This window comes from Tinamus guttatus, unplaced genomic scaffold (assembly GCF_059628265.1).
Source record: "Tinamus guttatus ecotype Peru unplaced genomic scaffold, ASM5962826v1 Tinamus_guttatus_pri_ptg000662l, whole genome shotgun sequence".
Lineage (NCBI taxonomy): Eukaryota > Metazoa > Chordata > Aves > Tinamiformes > Tinamidae > Tinamus > Tinamus guttatus.
The window spans coordinates 54668-77334 of NW_028289196.1; the positions used below are offsets into that span (position 1 = coordinate 54668).

The 22667-nt window shown below is 52.3% G+C and overlaps 1 protein-coding gene across 1 annotated transcript; it reads left to right on the forward strand.

The window, feature by feature from the left end:
- Positions 1–3273: 3273 nt before the first annotated feature.
- LOC148591960 (olfactory receptor 14C36-like) lies at positions 3274–3849 on the forward strand. Its single transcript, XM_088536394.1, has one exon. It carries the CDS (start codon positions 3274–3276, stop codon positions 3847–3849), a length of 576 nt encoding a protein of 191 aa, XP_088392520.1.
- The last annotated feature ends 18818 nt before the right edge of the window (positions 3850–22667 follow it).

Here is a 22667-nt window from a genome sequence, read left to right on the forward strand (position 1 = left end):
CAGTGATTACAAGGGGAGCTTAGAGAAGGAGCTCCTGTGGAGATGTCAGTGCTGTGCACACTTCAGCATGGGGAAGCAGAATCCCACCTTCTGTGTGTGGGGAGGAATCTGAATCCCATCCCAGACCAAGGGCTTCAGAACCCGCATGGGATGCCCAGATTGACTCATCTGAATCCATGAGCCCCCTTCTTGCCCCTGTCTCAGTCTCCTGCTTACGGGGTCTTACTAACTAGGTACTTCCAGAGTGAGACTTTTCTAACTTGCACAGATAAGTCATTCTCTTGATGAAATAGACGGCAAGTTGGAAATCCTTCTTTCTCTACTCATTAGGAAAAGACAACAAGTGATTATTTTAGTTTACTTAACAAACATTTCCCAGGAGGAGGGGGCACAAGGGACAGAGAAATTGGTGAGTTCAGCTGTTCCTCTGCTCCTGAGCGGGGCCAGGCTCCTGGGACGGAGGCAGCTTGTGGCAGCCTGGCAGCACTGCCCAGAGACAGCCGAGTGCAGGAGCAGCTCCTGTGCCAAGAGCAGCAGGGCTGCGGGCACTGCCTGCTGCTGCGGACAGCAGAGGAGAGAAGGCAGCGAGAGGGGAACGGCAGTGTGAAGGAGAGAGGAGAGCTTGTTGCGGGAGAAACCTTTCCAGCCCTTGACACGGTGAGTGGGGCAAAGCTGCTGATGTTCCTGGAGGTCTCTTCTGAACTCGATGCATGTAATTATGGATCGAGATTTTAAAGGTCTCTCTCCTGGAGTATCCAGGACATGGCAGGAGGAGGAGATGCTTCAGAGCAGGGATTCCCTGCCACACGCTCACAGGGACAGGACATCCTGCTCCCTGCTCCCAGGGAAGACGCAGGGGTGTGAAGCCGCGCTCTGCACCCAGCTCTGCACGGGCTGTGATTGAGAGCAGCATCCCCCAGGCCCAGGGTGCTGTGTGCCCGGGACAGTGACTCTGCAGCCTGCGAGGGGCAGCACTGCCCAGGGTGCTCCCCACAGCGCTACGAGGAAGCGCTGCGTGGGGAGACAGACACCCGTCAGGGCAGGTTCATTCTGCTGCTAAGAGGCTGCTGCAGAGTGAAGTCTGCTCACAGCTCCAGCTCATACACAGGGCATGTGCGAGGGGTCCTTTACAGGAGCAAGATCAGAAGGGCCACTTGAAAGGGAAGGAGCTTTCCTTCCTCTCTCTGCTCTTTCAGCCTCCTTAACATTGCAGGGGGAATGAAGGAACAGGTTTTCTGTTTTGGCAGGGAACTGGGAGTCCTAGATCTTCATGCCTAGAGATCAATAGGTCTGTGAGAAGCCTCAGCAAGCTGCTTAATGCCCACCTTAGCCTACAGGTAGCATCCATATCGTCTTTGTGGACTCATAGGACCTCATGTGACCGACTCCTTAGGATCTGCAACTGCAGAGCTGCCCCTGGACATGGCCCAGAGGTTTCTGCAGGGCAGAACTGAGCACACAGAGGGTGATACCATATGGGATCTGTGAGCAATGGCAGGGACGGGGCACTGGGATAGAGGAACAGCTGGTGGCAGGGACAGCTGCAGGCAGCAGAGATGGGCTGGGAAGGGCCAGGAGGTGCAGGGCAGGAGCCTCCTCCTCTGCAGCCAGAGCTGCAGCAGAGGAGAGGGGCAGCTCTCCTGCCACAGGTCATTGCCTGCCGCCCCACCAAAGGGCTAAGAGGGACTGCCCTGCGACGTCCCCCTCGGAGAGGTGACATACCCAGACGGTAAAGTGAAAGTTTTCCAGAAGGCCTCTCTGTCCCTCTCCTTGCCTCCCTTGGCAGCACATTGATGGTGTTGCTCCTTGTTTCCCCTCCCATCCATGCTTTTCCTGTTCTTGCTCTCAGCTTTCTGCAGCTGGATGTTTGCAGCTGCAGTTCAGACACTGATGCTACAGGCTGTGGAACAGAGGGGTCTGCATGGGAGTGAGGTTTCCCAAGCGCCCTTTTGTCCCGTGGAGCTCCTGGAAACGCAGCCTGTGAGCCTAGGAATTGCACTGGCTCTCCCTTAAGGAGAGCCCGTCCTCAGTACCAATGCTCCTTTTGCTGTTTCCCTGTGGTGTCCCGCCAGGCTGCCACCTGCCCTCCAGAAAGGCTCTGCTGTCTCATGGCCATGCTGTGATATCTGAGCAATGTGTGAGGAAGCTGCCGAGATGCTGAGGGTATGGAGGTGGTGGTGAGAGGCTGTCCATGAGCAGCTGAAATGAGCCCTGTGTGTCTCTGGCCAGGAGTGTGGAGACCTCCCTTAGGTGTGTGGAGAAAGGAAGAGAAATTTGGAGATGGGCACGTAGACACTGCACTGCTCTGCTCTCAGCAGAGCCTGGCCTCCTTTGAGGCCAGTATAATGAACACGATGATCCTCTAGCTCAAGGAGACATGTGTACAGGACAGATGGGAACAAGACTAATAGATAAACAAGATGTCCCCAGTCTGCACATAGTGACTGTGGATGCATTTCTCTAAGGATTCAGGGCTGAAATTCCAAGGATTTGTCCTTTGTGGAACATTCCTCAGGAGTGACAAGGACATGTCAAAGAAACTACAAAATATTGAACAATTCCATAAAACTATGTTCCTCAAACCCCTTTGTGTAGTCTTGGGAGTAAAGATGCTGAAAAGCCTGTCTACATCTTGAGTGGATTTCACCTGACATAGAAGGTGAATGTCCAAGCGTGCCTCAGTTTCTGCTACTGTACGGCATGATAGACTCCCTGGAGTTCCCGTGTTGATGTCCCTGCTCCTCACAACAAACAGTGCAAAATGGAGCTCAAGCAAAGCAACTGCACTAAGATACTCTTACTAAAGGGAGGCAATGGAGGATAGTGTCAGACAACTGAATGACTTCACGGCATTTTTCTTCAAAAGTTTCTCTTAACTTCTCCATATCTTCTATTCTTTAGACAGTCCCATGTGACTGGAAGGAACTAATGTCCAACAGCAGCTCCCTCAACGACTTCCTCCTCCTGCTGTTCTCAGACAGGCGGGAGTTGCAGCTCTTGCACTTCTCGCTCTTCCTGGCCATCTACCTGGCTGCCCTCCTGGCCAACGGCCTCATCATCACAGCCGTAGCCTGCGACCACCGCCTCCACACCCCCATGTACTTCTTCCTCCTCAATCTCGCCCTCCTCGACCTTGGCTCCATCTCCACCACTGTTCCCAAATCCATGCACAATTCTCTGTGGAACATCAGAGTCATTTCATACTTGGAATGTGCTGGGCAGGTCTTTTTCTTCTTTTTTTTCGTATCAGCGGAGTATTGTCTCCTCACTGTCATGGCCTATGACCGCTACGTTGCCATCTGCAGACCCCTGCACTACGGGACCCTGCTGGGCAGCAGAGCTTGTGTCAAAATGGCCGCAGCTGCCTGGGCCAGTGTTTTTCCCTATGCTCTCCTGCACACTGGGAACACATTTTCCCTACCCCTCTGCCAAGGCAATGTGGTGGAGCAGTTCTTCTGTGAGATCCCCCACATCCTCAAGCTCTCCTGCTCACACTCCTACCTCAGGGAAGCTGGGCTTCTTGTGGTTAGTGTCTGTTTAGCCTTTGGGTGTTTCATTTTCATTGTGGTGTCCTACATGCAGATCTTCAGAGCTGTGCTGAGGATCCCCTCTGAGCAGGGCCGGCACAAAGCCTTTTCCATGTGCCTCCCACACCTGGCCGTGGTCTCCCTGTTTCTCAGCACTTCATTTTTTGCCTACCTGAAGCCCCCTTCCATCTCCTCGCCATCTCTGGATCTGGTGGTGGCTGTTCTGTACTCGGTGGTGCCTCCAGCACTGAACCCCCTCATCTACAGCATGAGGAACAAGGAGCTCAAGGATGCCATTAGGAAACTCATCCAATTGTTCTAACATCAGCAATATCTGTACTGGGAGATTTGGTATGCAGGATATGTGGTTTTTTTTTTTGATTTATTTCTTACTTTTGTTCTGTTACATTCCTGCAAAGGAAAATAAATTTTCTGTTTCATGCCATTTGTCCTGAAGAATCTCTCATGTAAATCTGACTCTTAGCCATGTTCAATTCCAACTGAGTCTGTCTCCCATCGTGACAAGACAAGTTGCTGGAGGGGCTGCAGGCCCAGGGCTCTGGGGATGTTCTGGGCAGCAGGGTGGGTACGGAGGGACTGCAGGCAGACAGGGAGGGGACCTGCTGGGCACAAGAGCTAGGGAGACAGGGAGTCACTGACCTCATTATGGGGCCTCCTGCCCCTTGTCCTTGCGCTTGCCCTGACTGATGCTGTGGACATGGCTGAGCTGGGTCCTGACCTGGTCTTGTCGCCATTCTGCAGAGATGACTTCCCATCTCCAGCTCGACTCGGCCCTCCTAATAGTGTAGAAAGTCTTGGCAAGGGAAGCTGGAACTGAGCAGGTCCCAGAGAGGGCTCTAGATACCAAAGCAGTCTGTATGTACAGGGCAGAAAATTTCCTGACAAACAGTTTAAAGGCATGAGGAGAGCTTCAGATTCAGGGTGCCTACCCAGGAAGGCTGCATGCAGAGTCTTATGTGCATGAAGCAAGAGCAGCCACATTGGTCTGAGCTTACAATGCCCAGGATGCAGGCAAGGCCAGTAGTGCTGGGATCTATGGACAGAAGATGCCATCCTCCAGTGCTCAAACACGAGGAGCAGGGCAGGTTTGTGGATGGTAACGGGGGTCAGGTGGAGTCCAGCAGTGGCCAGATAAGACTGGAGGGCTCCAACCAGCCCTGCTTTGGGTAGGGGGTTGGACTGGAAAACTCCAGGGGTCCCTTCCCACAGCAACTTCTCTGCAACTCCATGATTTCTTACTCCTTAGCCACAGATCCAGAAGCACTGGAAGCTCACTCTGCATTGGAAGCCCAAGAAGGTCCTGCTGCTCCTACCTTGAGCAGGTATCCACCTAACACATAGGGTCCATCTGGCCACAGAGGCATCACCCGTCCAGTGCCCTGGCCAACACAGGCAATGGCAGGGTCTGTTCCTCTCATCACCGCTGCTGCTGTGCCCACGTCAAACCCTCCTGCCGGCAGATGATCTCAAGGCCCAAGGCAGCTCCGGCTCCTCCAGGGCTGTGCTGGAGCCATTCAGGATTGGGCTGAGGTGGGTGTGGCACCACCAGGCGGGTGGGAGAGGGCAGCCCCCTCTGCAACGCTGGGGCTGGGGCTGGGCACAGCTTTTCCCTGGGAGCTCCCTGCGGAGCCGCTCCAGGGGATCCTCCACCTCTGCCCTGGCAGCAGCACCAGCGCTCAGGGTGCTGGAGTGGGAGTGCACAGAGGGCAGGAGGGGACGGGCTGCCCTGGGGGAGCATCGAGACCTGCTCTGTGCAAGCAGGGATGGAGAGAGGAAATGCAGAGCTCGGCTGGAGCTGGAAAGAGCGAGGGGAGGGGAGGGCAACGCGGAGGCCTCCTGCCAGCACATCCAGAGCACAAGGAAGGAGGGAGGGAAATGGGGGCTGCTGCTCAGCGGGGTCAGGTCTGGGTCAGCCGAGGAGCCGGTCCCTGCCCACCCCAGGCTGTGCCCCACACAGGGCTCCGCAGGCAGCTGGGCTGCAGGACCTGCTGGGCTCTGCTGCACAAGAGAGCTCGTGCAAGCCTGGCCTGTTCCTCTCCCTTGGGATATGGGGACCTGCAGGAGGATGGAGCTGGCTATGGACTGCCCCACAGCTGGATGGGAACTCAGGTGCGGGACAGTACAAATGGGATTCCCATTAACCTGTCTTTACAACACGCTCGTTGCCACCACACTGAGCATCCCCAACTGCCAGAAAAGAATATGATGAAAACAGCTCCAGACTCTTTTTATTTCTTTCTTAAATTTTGTTTTTTATAAACTGTGCTGATCTGAGCCTTGTCCACACTCACCCTACCCAACACATGCTGGTCTGGCTCACTCAGGGAGACATTCACTCTCTTTTGATGAATATGGTCAAAGGCATTTGGGCAACTACTTGATCTGCTCAGCTGCAAGATGGTCAACTGATGCACTCAAGTGGTCTTGCAGCTTATTTAAAACAAGGGCCACGCTACAGTCCCACCCTTCAGCTTTCCTTGCAAGAACCGTGGTCCATCACACCCTATGTTCTTCGTGGAACCTCCTTCCATTGCAGGAATTCAGTGGTCACTTGTGAAGGAAATTTCTATTATACTCTAGTTTTACAGGAAACAACATGCAAGGCAGTGTGCCCTGTGAGCAGAGCATCTCAGCTGACCTTCCACAGCCCCACTCTTCTTATAAAATTGAAGTGCTGCAAAGAAAGCTGTCTAATCCAGCCAGCGGTACAAAGGCTGTGCAAAGGTTACACTAGAAGTGCAAGATCAACCCCAATGGCACATTTCAGGTCCACAGAGAACTAACGCACACTGTAACATGGCAAAGGGATTGGTGGAACCAAGAATCACGAATGGATCTGATTCCTCATGTAAAATAATGCATAAGTAAAAATTTACCCCTGCTTAAAAATTAGACAGAAAAATGCTCAGAATCCTTCTTGTGCTCCTAGCCAAGAGGCACCTTCTTCCTAGTAATCGTAAGCAGCAACTGGGAAATATGATTCCTTCTGCTTAAAAAGTGCTCTGGTGCCTAAAGAGGGAAACCTCTGACCTGTGCCAGAGTGTCTTACATCTGACTTGCACAAAAAGAGCAACCCCCAGGAGAAATCCATACTGAGGCTCACCAAAGCATCTTGTCCCATGGCCACGCTTTGCGCTGTTTCATCCCACATGCCTTGGATCCTGGCTTTGAAAAATGCCTAGCCTGAAAGCAGCCCTGAAGTCCTGGTTCCCTCACAAAACACCAAACCCCCAAACAGCCCCAAATCCTGGCTTCCTGCACAGCAGTGCCCAGTGCAGAGGCCTGTTGGTGCAGGGGAGTAGAAGGGACTTCTCCAGTGCCCCACTGGAAATACTTCACATCCTTTGGTACCATTTGGAGACATTTCTGAAGGATTTATCAGAAAGTTCTGGACAACAACAGGGGTGAGTGGAGGGCACTGCTTTCCAGGACTGTTCTCTGCCTGGCTGGGCCATCTCCATGGCAGTGACCTACAGAGCTCTTGGTGACACCACTGCCCCCCTCCTTTGGACAGCCTCCCTTAAGGTATTTATAAACACTGATAAGATCCCCTCCCTGCCCAGGATGCCATTGGCCTTCTCGGCCATGCAGGCACATTCCTGGCTCAGGTTCAAGGTCTTGCCCATCAGAATGCCCAGGTCCTTCTCTCACAGCTGCTCTCCAGCAGGTCAACCCCCACCTGCCCTGGGCCATGCAGTTATTCCTCCCCACGTGCTGCTCTTGACTGTGTTGAACTTACTGAGGTTCCTCTACCCCGAACTCTCCAGCCTCTCCAGGCCCCTCTGAATGGCTGCACAGCCCTCCAATGGATCAGTCACTGCCCCCAGTTTTATATCCTCAGCAAACTTGCTGCACTCTGTCCCTTCATGCAGGACATTAATGAATAAACAGAGCAGGACTGGACCTCTAGGGAACACTGGCCTCCAACTAGGCCTCCAACTAGGCTCTGCACCACTGAATCACAACCCCAAAGCCTAAACCCCAAACACAGCTGCTCACACGGAGGTGTTCTCATAGGTACAAACCCACCACATCCCTGCTGCTGCCTGTGGCCTTCAGAAACAGCAGCTTCCTCAACCCCCTTCCCCACACAGGAACCACTGCTGCCCTCTCAGCTCCTCTCACCACAGAGACCCCCCACCCACCGCCCACGCCTGCCTGCCTGCTGCCGGCCAATCAGGCACTCACAAGGACATGACGTCACAGCGCCGTCCCGCCCAGCTCTCTGGCCCTGCCCTCCAGGGCAGCAATGGCCTCCCCAGCCCTTCCCCGCCAGGAGCCCAGCCCGGGCTCAGCAGCTGCTCCGCGGAGATGATCTCAGCAGCGCAGAGCCCCGCAGGGCCCGGCTGCTGCCCAATGAGGCGCTGCGGGAGCGGTGACCTCACAGTCACCAGGCAGAGCCAGCCCTGCTGCTGCCCAATCAGCTCTGCCCGCAGCGGGGACCTCCCAAGCAGCAGCCACGCCCTCTCCCTGCAGCTGGCCTATCAGGGGCTGCGGCAGCAGTGACCTCCTCGTGCCCAGCGCAGCCATTGGCTGTGATGCCCCGTGGGGCTCCTGGCTGTGCTGGGGGCTGTGCGGGGCCGGGGCAGGGAGGGGAGCCCAGCTCGGGGCTGCGGGAGCTGGGGATGCTGGTGTGGGGGCCTGGGGGGCTGTGTGAGCTGCTGTGTTGGGCTCAGCCAGCACTGCCCACCCCGGCGTGGGGGAGAAGAGGGGCAGCCAGTGCCAGGGAAACCTGCCCTGGATTCTCTCCTTCTGTCCCCAGCACCCACACAAGGGTTGGAGCTGCCCCAGGGGAGCCTTGGGGCTCGGGGAGGCCCCAGCCCCAGGGGTCCTGGCTGCCACATTGTCCCCTGAGCAAGGTGGGACCCTCAGGCAGGACTCTTGCAGCAGCCTCCAGCCCTGAGCAGCCACTGCTACAGCCTGGGATCCACAGGGGTCTTTGCAGTGACAGTTTCTGTGTGACCCCTTGGGAAGGAGCTCCCGAAGCTGGGAGCCTTGGTGGAGAGCGGCAGGATCCCTGGGAACAAGAACTGAGGTCCAGGCCGTTCATGTTCATCCAGCAGTCCCCATCTCACTCATCAGTCCCCATCTCATTTGACTCCATCAGCAGTTTGTGAGGTGACCAGCTCCCTGCTCTGCAGCTCATGAAGCTGACAAATATCCCTGCAACCTCCCTTCCTGCTCTTCCTCATCTCTGCATAGTCCTAGGGACCATCTTAAAGAAGAAAACCCCCATCTCCCTGGAACCCTGTCAGACATGTGGCTTTCCAAGTCACTGCCAAAGGAAGGATTTCTTTGGGTTGCTTATTCAGTCTGTGGCAGCTCATCAGTGATGCTGTGAGCTCAGCTCTGCAGGCTGGGGGTCTTGGCCCATTCTCTACCCTGTCTCCTGTGCGTCTACCTAAGTCTCCCATTCCCACATGTCCTATTTAAAGTGACAATTTCTAACATCCCCTTTAGGGCACTATCTGGACACTTTGTGACTCCTCTCAATACTCTGTTCACTCAGAGACCCACCTGCTCATTTGCCCTTTAGGGAGGTTAAAGCTTGCTCTGTCTCTCTTTAGTCTGCCCCATTAGCCAAGTCGTGACTATATGTACGGATTGTATGGACCTAGCATACATTCAAAGAGTGTCATTATTTTCCATGAAACTATACTCTGCTTTTTTTTTTGTTTCCTTGTAACTAAAAGAAGATCTTCCTATGCCTGTTTGCAGCCAGTTGTCTAAGTAAAGCAGGTAGGGATTGGGGCAGGTGAGCTATAAGATTCAATGCAGACTTTGGTGGACTAAGGCTGACTTTCAGCAAGAGTGACTTAAATTCCAAAGAGGCTGATGAGAGAAATGGTAGAGCTGGAGAGATGGGGAGGAAGATTGTGCATACAGTGCCTGATCTCTGGGACACTGCTTTTCCTGCCTTTCCTGGCTTTATGAGGAGTCGCTCTGGATGGCTGTGAATTGGCAGTATGCTGTCACCTCTTCTTTGGAATAATAATGCAAAACCTTAAAAAGATGAAATACTTGTATATGCTTGTTGTCTTCGTCTTTAAGCTACACTCCCCAAACCTCTCCAATTTGCCATGGTCACTTGAAAGAAATGGCAAAGAGAGTCCTAGTTTATCAGAGATTTTGGCTTTTTAATGAGCTCCATGCACTACTTGGAGCTGAGTCCATGAACTGCAGCTTTGAAAGGAGATTGAAGAAATCTCTGAAGAAGTCAGAAGGAAACCCTGAAGTTTTGTAGAGCACTAATGGATCCGACTGAGGCCATTAACTAGAACAACTCTCCAGGGGCTGATTAAAGCTGAAAAATATGATCACTGGTAATAGTTAGGTAGAGGGAAACCTCATGTGGCTCTGATGCCGAATACACCCTTGATGTGTTTTATCAAGGAAAATGGCAGAGCACAGGCGGAGAAACCCTGGGAAGGGAGATCCTTTACTCCATGTGTTGCCCAAGTCTCTTCCTGGCATCAGTGTTTGGGTGAGGGTGTGCAATGTTGAGCACAGGACAAACACACAACACCTCCCAGGGTCCCCAGAAGGATAAAGGGGGTAAAGAAGCCCTAGTGATTCGGGGTTGGCCTTGGTGACAGACACAACAGCCATAGGCAAGAGGATAAAGACCACAATTCTGTTGGGGCCTTGGCAGCGCCCTTGGCCACCTCTACCACGGGTCATCCTAGACCTGCTCCTGTGTCCCTTCAGACTATAGACACCCAATCTGCTTCCCCAGCAAGTTCTCACAAGAGGTTCTCCTTCCCTTCATTGAGAGCTTTTCCATCCTCAGTGGCTGTTTCTTGAAATACAAAGCCATGGGTGGTGACAGACTCGCTCTGGGTGCCCTGTAGCACCACTGCTCTACCCTTCATCCTATTGTCCAATGTGAGCTTCCCAAACTGTACTTTGGTCCTATTTCCTCTTTTCATGCTGCTTCCCACTACCAAGGAAATCTCTTGGCAGACCCACAATGTGGGGACGAATATAACCTGGTGTGTCACGACAGAGTGGAACGTGAGGAACTGAAGTGCCAGGGCCTGAACGACAGGCTCGAGTCGGGGTTTAGAGATGAATACGTCACTGCCTTTGCAGTACACAACACTCGCCTGTAGAATTGCTCATGCCAGCTTGCACGGAGGCTTATTAAACTGTAGCTTTTTTAAGCTCTCATGCAGCTGTTTTTGACCTTGAAGGGAACCCTCCCATCCGAGGCCTGGACTCTGACTAGATCTCCATCCCACATGATAGGGAAGGTATGCCACATCAGATGTTACTGCTCACAAACAAAATGCAAGTTATCATGAATTACTGATTTGGCTCTATAAAAGATGGACACTCTTTCTGCAATTTTGGAGACTTCATGGGTGGATGCACAAGACCTCCCAGTTGCTGGGAAGGTTCTCCAAATCCTCGCCGCAACAGGGACTCCCCAGCGACTGCGGATCTGAATGATGATGACATATGATGGCATATTTAGGCAATTGGTCCTTCCTTGCACTCAGCTTCTTCTATTCCAATTGTCACTTTGACCATTCTGGTCGCAGGGGAAGTTGTCTGAGGTGTGAAACACAGGAATAACACCAGAGGAGAAATTGCCACTTGTGCACTTTGAGATGTGATCGTGACACATGCAATGGTGCAGTGTGACAAACAGAGAAGGGGTAAAGGGAAGCAAGTTATCTATCAGGAGGCATGAATGCAGTGCTAGATGCAGTGTCATAAATGCAGCATTCCAATGTGAGCCCCTTTTTGCATCTATCGGGTGCTGCTCAGAGAGTCTCTGATGTGTGAAGGTCGCTTGCCAAGGGCCAGAGGTACAAGCAGTGTAACTGGAGGGACTCGATTTCTTCCAGTTCATGGAGCTCTGTCAGACGTGGGCACTGAACAGTGCAAGAGAGTCCCCTCAGAGCCCATGGTTTTGTGAGTGTCCAGTTTGCTGAAGTCAGCCCTACTCACATCCTCCTCCAGCAAGAGAAAGTCTTCCTCTCTCCATTTCTCCATGGTCTCCACGTCCTATGATTCCTGAGGGTCACTCTTAGCACTAAAGCCTGCGTCAAAAGTGGCCTTTTCTGTGTCCTCTCTCACCAGGGCTGTTGGGCCACCAGGGCTTTTGGCCCATTTAGTAGCAGGCCCATATTTTCCCTAGTCCACTTTTTGTCCCTGCTGTATTGCTGTATTGTATGTTAAATAATTATTTATTATTATTTTATCAGGAAGGTAAGAGTACGCATTGATGAAGAAATAAATGAAGAGCACATGTTTCATGCCAAGTACATGGGAATGACAAGTGACTGCACACAGGACAGTTTTTGGCACTGACATTGTACCCATTGAGCAAGTTTCCTCAGTGCCTCCTTGAGCTCCTTGTTCCTCATGCTGTAGACAAGGGGGTTCAGTGCTGGAGGTACCACTGAGTACCGAATGGCCAGTACAGAGAGATCCAGAGCTGGGAAGGGTATGGAGAGGGGAGAGGGGGGAATAAAGTGGCTAAGGGTGACATTTCACTGCCCCTGTGACTGGGGGTAGGAGTCAGACCCAACCAAATGGTTATCACGATGTCTAATCCCTCCAGGGGACTGCAGATGACTGCACAGTCCAGGGCACCTGGACTGCAGAGCATTTCCAAGGGTGCTCGTTGTGTCCACTTGTGCCTATACATCCTGCCCCTGGTATTTGATAGATGGTGACCCAGAGGGCTCTTCGTTCTCCCTTCTTCCTGACAGTTGAGTCCTCACTGCCTCTCCTGAGACTGCAGAGTCCTCTTTTGTCTGCAAATACCCAATGCTTTACCTCTAAGAAACTCCATCTTTGAGGACCTCTCCCTTTATGAGGCTCTACTCACGGTCCATCCCAGGCATATGCTGTCCCAGGAGGATCTCTGTGCTCTCCTGAAACCTCCAGCTTCCCCTCCATGAGAACAGCCGTCTGACACTGTGCCTTAATATGTAGAAGAGCTGTGCATGTGTAAATCCATGACCATTCAGCATCTCCACTATCCTTGGACTCTGATAGGGGAATTCCCAAACCAGCCCTTGGTCTCTGAAAGATCATTACATGATTCTGAGCTCTGTGTTGCTGAACCCATGGAGAATCCTGTGCAGCAGGCCCTTCAGGAGTGCAAGTCCTTGGGCCTATTTTTGACACCAGCTTTGGAGGAAAAGCCCAGCTTTCACGCACTGTACTGATAGAAATTACTTTATTACAGAGACACTGTTAGGGAGCCAGTCCTTGTCCAGCATTCCACACAATTTAGGGTATTAGGTGAGACAGAGCAGACACCGTAAAAAGGGGAATGAATACAAGTAGTTGTGTAGGAACACGATAACAATTATTATCACTAGTAAAAGTCATAATAAAAATAACATGAAGAAACAATGCTCAGTCCAGTTACGGGATACAGAAAGAGTAATTTGTGGAGAGATGTGGAAAAATTACCACTGCTTAAAAAGGTCCATGAAATCACTTTCCTAATGGCATCCTTGAGCTCCTTGTTCCTCATGCTGTAGATGAGGGGGTTCACTGCTGGAGGCACCACCGAGTACAGAACAGCCAGCACCAGATCCAGAGCTGGGGAGGAGATGGAGGGGGGCTTCAGGTAGGCAAATGCACCTGTGCTGAGAAACAGGGAGACCACGGCCAGGTGCGGGAGGCACATGGAAAAGGCTTTGTGCCGGCCCTGTTTTGACGGTATCCTCAGCACAGCAGCCAAGATCTGCGCGTAGGACACCACAATGAAAATAAAACACCCAAAGATTATACAGATACTAACCACAATAATCCCAGCTTCCCTGAGGTAGAAATCTGAGCAGGAGAGCTTGAGGATGTGGGGGATCTCACAGAAGAACTGCTCCACCACATTGCCTTGGCAGCGGGGTAGGGAAAATGTGTTCCCGGTGTGCAAGAAAGCATAGAGAAAGCCACTGGCCCAGGCAGCTGCTGCCATTCTGACACAAGCTCTGGTGCCCAGCAGGGTCCCGTAGTGCAGGGGTCTGCAGATGGCAACGTAGCGGTCGTAGGCCATGACTGTGAGGAGAGAACACTCCGTTGATACGAAGAAAAGGAAGAAAAAGACCTGCCCAGCACATTCAAAGTATGAAATGGCCCTCATGTTCCACAGAGAATTGTGCACGGATTTGGGAACAGTCGTGGAGATGCAGCCAAGGTCGATGAGGGAGAGGTTGAGGAGGAAGAAGTACATGGGGGTGTGAAGGCGGTGGTCGCAGGCTACGGCTGTGATGATGAGGCCGTTGGCCAGGAGGGCAGCCAGGTAGATGGCCAGGAAGAGCGAGAAGTGCAAGAGCTGCAGCTCCCGCGTGTCTGCGAATGGCAGGAGGAGGAACTCATTGAGGGAGCTGCTGTTGGACATCTGTTCTATTGGGCTCAGGAAAACTGTGTAGGGAAGAAAAGGCAATAATAGCTTAGAATAATTTTCTCTGAAATAAACTTTCCATTTTTCATAGAAATCCTTCTCAACCCCGTCTGAACTCTCAGTAATTTCTTCTTCGCACGCATTTAACTCTGCTCTCCCTCTAAGTTCAAGGTGGATATGTGATGGAGAGAAGAGGACTCTGCTCCTGACATGGCAAAGACTGTGTGCACTGAATCCTGCCCTGGAGGGCACCTCACAACCCCAGCAGGACAACAGAGACAGTCACGTGCCCGGACAGTCAGAGGGTCTCCTACAGGGAGATTCAACCCCTTTGCAGCCCCTCCAATGACGCTGCCCAGCACCCTGGGCACATTGCCCCTCTTCAGACACCTCCATGGCAGGACCTCAGGGTGAGTATCTGAATTTGTAGCTGAAGCCCCAGCTGACTGCCAGGACAAGAGCAGAAAGGAGAGGCAGGGAAATGAGGAGAAACACTGTGACTGCTGTCAAGGGAGGACAGAGAGACAGAGCAGCACCGTCCCCAGGTTGCACCTCCCAGACAGTGTGGACTTCCAGGGCAGTGGTTCTCAGACCCTGTGCCTTGCAATGGGAAATGGGCACATGGCAGGAGAGAGGCAGCTCTGCTGTTCTGGAAATCTGACTGCAGAGGAGGTCAGAAATGCCCTGGAGCCCTTCCCCTTGAGAGCAGAGTGAGACTAAGCACAACGAGAATGAGGAGAGCTGCAAAGGGGATATTGCTGCTGCCCACAGGTGAAAAGGCAGTTGAAGGAATGTTCTGGGGTCCTCGCAGACCTATTGATCCCTCAGAGCAGCACTGCAGAACTCTCCTTCAGGCATCTAAATGTAAAATGTCCCATTCATTTGCTGCCTTGTCAAGGATACAAAACAAAATCCTATCCTCTGGATATTGCCTTCCCTTTCATAGAAGCTTCCCAAGAGTGTCCTCTTGAAAAGCCCCTTCCAGATATGTTGTGTGGGTGAGGCTGAGCTGTGAGCATCCCTGACCCCACACAGCAGCCTCTCAGCAGGAGAATGAACCTGCCCAGGGGGGATCTCTCCTCCCACCCAGAGCTTCTCCCTGCAGCGCCCTGGCAGGCTGAGTGCTGATCCTCACAGAATCACTGCCCCGGGCACACAGCACCCTGGGGCGCATGGACACTGCTCTGAAGAACAGTGCTCTGAAGAACCTGTGTGCCCACATTGCCTTCACTGTCCTGCACCAGCTCCAGAATAAGTAGCCATGATGCCCTGACCTTGTGATGCTGGGACAGGGAATTTCTGTTCTGAAGCATCTCCTCGTATGCAAAGTAGAAGCAGGGAGAACAGTCCTCAAAAAAAAAAAAAGTCATCAGCTGGGAGGGTGCTGCAGACCCCTCCAGAAACCTCAGCAGCATTACCCTGCAGCCTGTGACTTACCGTGTCACAGATTGCTCCCACCATGAGCTCTCCTCTGTCCTCCCACTCCACGCTGCCTTTCACCTCTCTGTCCTCTCTCCTCTGCTGTCCGCAGCAGCAGGCAGTGCCCGCAGCCCTGCTGCTCTTGGCACAGGAGCTGCTCCTGCACTCGACTGTCTCTGGGCAGTGCTGACAGGCTGCCACGAGCTGCAGCCCAGCTCAATTCATGAATTACTCTGTCCCTTGGGGTTCCTCCCTCTGAGATATGTTCCCTCAAGTAGAGTAACCTGTTTTCCTTCTCTGAAGAGTACAGGGATACAGATTCCAACATTGCAGTTTATTTCATCACTTTATGATTATCTACTGAATTTAGAAATGTCCCACGGGAAATCCTGATTCACATCTCTTAACTAGGCAGGACACCCAGACAGGGATAAGAAGGGAGCTTGTTGACACATGGTGCATATATAATTCAGATGACTTAATCAGATGGCTTACTGGGGCTCCACATGTCTGTTCAGAAGTGCCAGGTTTGGAGAAGGATTCAGCTAACTCATCGAGTCCAGAAATACAGGGCAGGTGGGATTCCCCTTACCAGGCTAAGCATGCACATGGTCTGCTTGCAAGCTCCTGGCCTAAAGGTCCTAATGGAACCATTGGAGATAGAGCTTCAGTGGGAGGCCAGGTCAGGAATTTCCTTGGTCATCTCTAATGACCCTGAATGCCTTCTATCCTGGTAAAGCACCACTCACAATAAAGCTGAGGGACAGGCAGATCCCTACAGCTCAAAAAGCTGATCTATTCCAGTGGAGACCATTTATAGAATCACAGAGTGGCTGAGGTTGGAAGGAAGCTTTGGGAATGATCTAGTTCAAACTGCTTGATCAAGCAGTTTCACCTACAGCACGATGCACAGGATCCTGTCCAGGCAGGTCTGGAATATCTGCAGAGAAGGAGTCTCCACAACCTTTCTGGGCAACCCATGCCAGTGCTCTGTCACCTTCACAGTCAAGATGCTTTTCCTCAAATTCAGGCAGAATGTGCTGTGCTTCAACTTGTGTCTGTTGCCTCTTGTGCCATCACTAGTCACCACTAAAAAGATTCAGGGCTATCCTCTTCTGCTCTTGGCATCCTCCCTTCAGGTATTTGCACACCCTGATAAGATCCTCTCTCAGCCTTCTCTTCTCCAGGTTAAAACAGGTCCAGTTCTCTCACCTTCTTCTCGTAGGAGAGATGCTGCAGCTCCCTGATCAACTTTGTAGACCTATGCTGGGCTCTCTCCAATCGCTTCATGTCCCTCTTGTACTGCGGAGCCCAGCACTGGACACAGGACTCAAGGGGTGGCCTCCCCAGGACCTAGTAGAGAGGCAGGATGACCTCCCTTGTCCTCCTGGCAACAGTCTTCCTAATACACCCCAGGATACCACTGGCCTTCTTGGCAGCAAGGGGACATTTCTGGCTCATAAGCAAGCTTCAAGGGGGCTTGAGTGAGAGAAGGCACCTTTCGCTGGTTGCAAGGGACGTTTGGAGATCACCTAGTCAGATGATGGTCAAGTCAATGTTTGTAAGCACCTGGGAGGCCAGCAGCAGGCACATGGCACTGCTCCTGCTTGGGAGCGGGGTCACATTGTCTGTGCTCCTGACTGGACAGCACCAGGCATTAGCAGGTCCATACAGGTCTGTGCGGGTGACCGTGAGCTCTGCTCTTTGCTGAGTCCCGGGCAGGCCAGCAAGAGGCGCCTGGCTGGGCAGTTCCTTGGGAGGTCCCTGCTGGCAGAGCAGCTGCGAGGCCAGCGCTGGCCCATGGCTGGGGACGGGCTCTGAGGCCGCTCCTGTCCCAGCAGCGGCGGGGACGAGAGGGTTTGCTGAGGGTGCCCCGTGGAGGGGCTGACACCTGCGGAGCTCTGCAGCCCTGGAGAAAGGCAGCTCCTTAATCAAGAGGAGGGAGATGGAGCACTCAGCACCAGGAATTTGTGCCGCTGAGAGCATGATCTTCTCTGGTGAACATGGACGAGGCGTAGAGACTTGCGGCCAGCTACCAGTGGACCAGGGAGTCCAGCAAGATCTTTTAGGCTGCTAATGAACCCAGTGCCTAAGTGAGCATGGTGTAACAAGAGCAGTGGCATTAGTAATTTATGACTCCCAGGCTCTTTGTGCTGCAGTAATTCCCCTCCCTTTCTGATGGGTGGGTTAATGTAGACTCGGCTGAATTGCACTCTGAAGATGTGGTAAGGGAAACGATGGGCACTGTCTCCAGCAGCAAGTTCACAGAATCACAGAGTGGTTAACATTGGAAGGGATCTCTAGAGATCATCTAGTACAACTCCCCTACTCAAACTGGGACACCTAGGGCATGTGGCACAGGGTGGCATCCAGGTGGGTTTTGAAGATCTCCAGAGAAGGAGACTCTACCACCTCTCTGGGCAGCCTGTGCCAGGGCTCTGTCGCCCACAAAGTAAAGTTCTTCCTCACATGGAGATGGAACTTCCTGTGTTTCAACTTGCACCCTTTATCCTGTCAGTGGCCACCACCAAGAAGAGTTTGGCCCCATCCTCCCTACAGTTACCCCTAAGGTGCTTACTTCTATGTGTTGATCAGGTCTCCTCTCGGTCTTCTCTTCTCCGGACTAAACAGGCCCAGCTCGCTTAGTCTTTCCTCATAGGATAGATGCCAGTATCCCATTAGCCTTCTTGGCCACGAGGGCACATTGCTGACTCATGGTTAACTACTTCTCAACCAGGATTCCCAAATCCCTCTTTGCAGATTTGCCTTCCAGCAGGTCAACCTCTAATCTATACTGGTGTTTGGGGTTATTCCTCCCCAGGTGCAGGACCCTGCACTTGTCCTTGTAATGAGATGCTGGGCAATATTTCTAAATGCCTCTGCCTTTTTTTCTCCTCTACATTGCCCTATTACTCTGGAGCTAAGTAAGGAGATCCCAGTGTACCCAAGGGGTATTTGCTGGTTTGAGTGCCCTGAGCTATCTGATAGTTTTAGTGGGTATTGGAATGGCCCATCCTTATGCTTGGCAGGTCTGTCCTTAAAGACCTACTGGCATTCCTGAGCTCTGATGTCCTTGAGAGCTGCCTCCCCCGGAATCCCCCACCACTCCCCTGAACAGGCCAGGAAGTCGGCTCTTCTGAAGCTCAGTCTCCATTCTGCTACTGTCCTTCTGCACGTCCCTCGGTATTAGGCACTCCAGATTCTCATGGTCACAGGAGGCAAGGTAGACACTGACTATCCCATCGCTGATTGGTTTGTCCCTGTTTGAAATGTCCAGATACCAGGAAGCATCATCCTTATCAGCCCATCTGGCAGCTGTGCAAAAAAGTTCTCCTTGATGTCCTCCAGAAGCCTCCAAGACTGCTTGCACCCTGCAGCTTGCCTTTCCAGGTCATGATAGGGGGATTAAAGTCTGCCCAACAAGAACCAGGGTCAGTGATCCACAGACTTTTTTTATACTGCCAAGAAATAGGTGAGCTCCCTCCTGAGATGCTCACCCAGAAGCTCTCACTTCAAACCTTGCCTCTTCCAAGGAAGAGCTCCACACATCCAATATGCTCCTTCACACAAAAGACATCCTCCCTCATCTTCCATTGATCATCATTCCAATGATATTTCTGGCCTGTGACAGCTTGCACATCTTCATGTGCTCCTGCCTCTACTTCAGGCTGCCTACACTTGCATATATTTGGGCTATAGAGCTTGAGATGTGGCACAGAGAACAGAATGGTCACAGAGAAACCTGTTACTAAGAGGCAAAGACACTGGGTGTTCAATGGCCCAGTTCAGAGCAGAGCCATGACGTCATATATAGCAGGAACAATGCAATGGTGGAAGCAGCTTCCTACTAAGAAAGTGAATCCAGCAGTGTCTGAGGCCAGGAAGACACAGAGCTGGGCCATTGAGAAACAGCAGGAAAGGGGGTTCTGCCTGAGGTGACTCTGTGGCTATACTGGACCTATGACAGACTTCTTGCACAAATCTCCAGGAAGGACAAGGTGCCCCTGACGATGTCCATGGACCTTGACGGCCTGTGATCCAGCTGCACTGAGGTCCCAGCCCAGTCCCTGTTCATATAATATGATGGAGTGAGCAGAAATTGAGGGGAGGAGAGCAAGAAGGGGTTGAGAGTGCAAAGAACCTCAAGATACCTTGGTGTGATGTGCCTCTCATTTATGCAGCACACATGGATGTAGACAGGATGGACTTTCCCTGCAGACAGTGCTAGATTTCATTTGTTTGGGTTCAGGACGGAACCCTAGGATTCCCTGGATCACTTGCCCAGGAAGCGCTCCAAGGGGGATAGTTTCCCTGTAGGTCCAATCTGCTAGAGACATATGGTTGAGCTGGACAACCCAGGCATCTGACAAGGCTCTTCCAGCACTTTTCAACGCCATCAAATCAAGTGTCTGCACTGAATTACAAGAGCTGCTGGTTAATACTGGTATCTTCCTATGCCTCAGCTGGAGCGAGTGGGGCTCTAGTTGTGTTTGGCACCAGGAGGTCATTTCAGATAGCCAAGACAATTCCCCACCTGATCCTCACCTCATCCTCTGGGATGATGCAGGTCCCCCAGTTCCTGCATCAGAGCAAGCAGACACTGACACCACATCTGTGTGTGGCACATCTGCCTTGGACCACATCTGTCTGTTCAACTGTCACCAGATATCTGTGTGTAAGAGGCTGACTCTTCCATCTAAAATGATTATAGGGGGATCTTAGAGCACACATTCACACCTCTGTGTTGTGCACACTTTGTTTTTGGCAAGGGGAATCCCACCAATGGAGTCGGTGGAATTTACAGGAATAATCTGAATATCACTTCAGACCCAGGCCTGGGAGTCTGAATTCTGTAATGCCCACATTGATTAATCCTAATCAAAATCTGAACAACGTCTCAGTGAGTTGGATTTGTCCCATCTAGGTGTCCCTGTCTGGTTGAGAGATGAAAATCATTCTTCCAGAGTGGGACATTCACAACTTTCATAGCTTCTCATCCTCTGATGAAATAAATGGCAATGTTGGAACCTTTCTCCACTCACGAGAAAAGGAAAACAGATGATTATTTTAGTTTGCTTGAGGGAACATTCCCCAAGTGGAGGGAGCACAAGGGACAGAGAAATTGGTGAATTCAGCTGGGCCTCTGCTCCTGAGCGGGGCCAGGCTCCTGGGACGGAGGCAGCTCGTGGCAGCCTGGCAGCACTGCCCAGAGACAGCCGAGTGCAGGAGCAGCTCCTGTGCCAAGAGCAGCAGGGCTGCGGGCACTGCCTGCTGCTGCGGACAGCAGAGGAGAGAAGGCAGCGAGGGATGAACGGTGGTTTGGAGCAAGGGGAACAGAGCAGAACTCAGTGCACGGCAAAATCTTCACAGCCGTTTACATGGTGAGTGTCTGCCTGCAGGGCAATGCTGTTGAGCTTTCTGGAGGGAACTTCTGCTCTCAGTCCATGTCATTATGCACTGGGTTTTTAATAGTCTCTCTCCTGGATTATTCAGGGCATAGCAGGCTGAGGAGATGCTCCAGGGCAGGCATTCCCTGCCACTGTCACAGGGACAGAGCATCCTGCTTCCTTCTCGCAGGGACGTTGCGGGCGGTGAAGGCAGGGAGTGCAGCCAGGTCTGTTCTTCAGAGCAGTGTCCCTGCGCCTGCTGTGTGCCCGGGGCAGTGACTCTGCAGCCTGCGAGGGGCAGCGCTCAGCCTGCCTGGGGAGCTCCCCATGGGCCTCCAGGGAGAAGCTCTGCATGAGAGGAGAGACACCTGGCAGGGATTAAGGCAGTGAGGGATTAACAGGTCTGTGAGAAACCTCAGCAAGCCACTTCATCCCCACCTTAGATTGCAGATAGCATCACCATCATCATTGTGGCTTCGGAGGACTTTATGTGACCTAGTCATTACAACCTGCGGCCACAGAGCCAGGAGGTTTCTGTAGGGCAGAGCTGAACTCATGGAGGGTGATGGGATCTGTGAGCAATGGCAGGGACAAGACACAGGGACAGAGGAAGAGCTGCCGGCAGGGACAGCTCCAGGCAGCAGAGATGGGCAGGGAAGGGGCAGGAAGTGCAGGGCAGGAGCTGCCTCCTCTGCAGCCAGACCTCCATCCATATCCAGGGGCATCTCTCCTGCCATGGGCCCATTTCCTGCTGCCCCGCCAAGGGGCTCAGCGTCACTGCTCTGTACTGTCACCATCTGCGAGGTGACATGCCCAGCTGCGTACGGTGAAGGCTCTCCAGGATGTCTCTCTGTGCCTCTCCTTGCCTGCCTTGGTAGCAGTGTCATGGTCTAGCTCCTTGTTTCCCCTCCTGTCCAGGATGCTCCTGTTCCTGTTCTCAGCTTTCTGGGGTTGGGTTTTTTCAGCTGAAGTTCAGGCGCTGATGTTGCAAGCTGTGGAACAGAGGGGTCTGCAGGGAAGGAGCTTTTCTATCCCCCTTCTGTCCTGTGCAGCTCCATGAAATGCAGTGCACAGGGCTGGGAAATGAGCTGTATCTCCCTTAAGGAGAGCCCATCCTCACTGCTAAGAGAGACCCGTGAGGAAGCTGCAGAGATGCTGAGGGTATGGAGGTGTTGGGGAGAATCTGTCTATGGGCAGCTGAAAAGAGCCCTGTGTGCTCTTGGCAAGAAGGGGAGTGAGGAGACTCTCTTAGGTGTATGGGGAAAGAGTGAGAAATTGAAAATCTGCATTGTGAAATGGGACTCCTCTGCCCTCTGCAAGGTCTGATCTCTGGTTAATATAGTAGAGGAGTGTGATCATCCTCCAGCATAGAACAGCTGGGAAATAGTCTAAGAGACAAATGAGATGTCCCTAATCTGCACACAGCAACAGTGGATGATTTCGTCTCTGCACTCAGTAGAAATGCCAAAGAGGTCTATTTTGAGGAACACTCCCCAGGGGTGACAAGCATAGCTCCAATCAAATAAAAAATATTGAACAATTCCATGAAACTCTGTTCCTCAAACCACCCTCTTTATATTTGGGAGGGAAGATGCTGAAGGGCTCGTTGACGTCTTGAGTGGACTTCACCTGACAGAAATGGTGAATGGTCAAGCTCATCACCTCTGTTCCCTGAATCCCAGTGCTGCACAGCAGGACAGACCCCCTGGAGTCCAGCGGCTGAGGTCCCTGCTCCTCACAGCACACTCAGCCAGTGCAAAGCAGAACTCAAGCAAAGGACTGAGAAAAAGATCCCCTCAGTAAAGACAGGCAGTGTGAGAGTGCAGAGGGGGAGGATGTATGAAAAATGAGTAACTAGAGAGTTTTTTTTTTTTTCTTGAAAAGTTAATCCTAACTTCTCAATGTCTTCTCTTTTTTGGACAGTCCCCAAAGACTGGGGGCAAA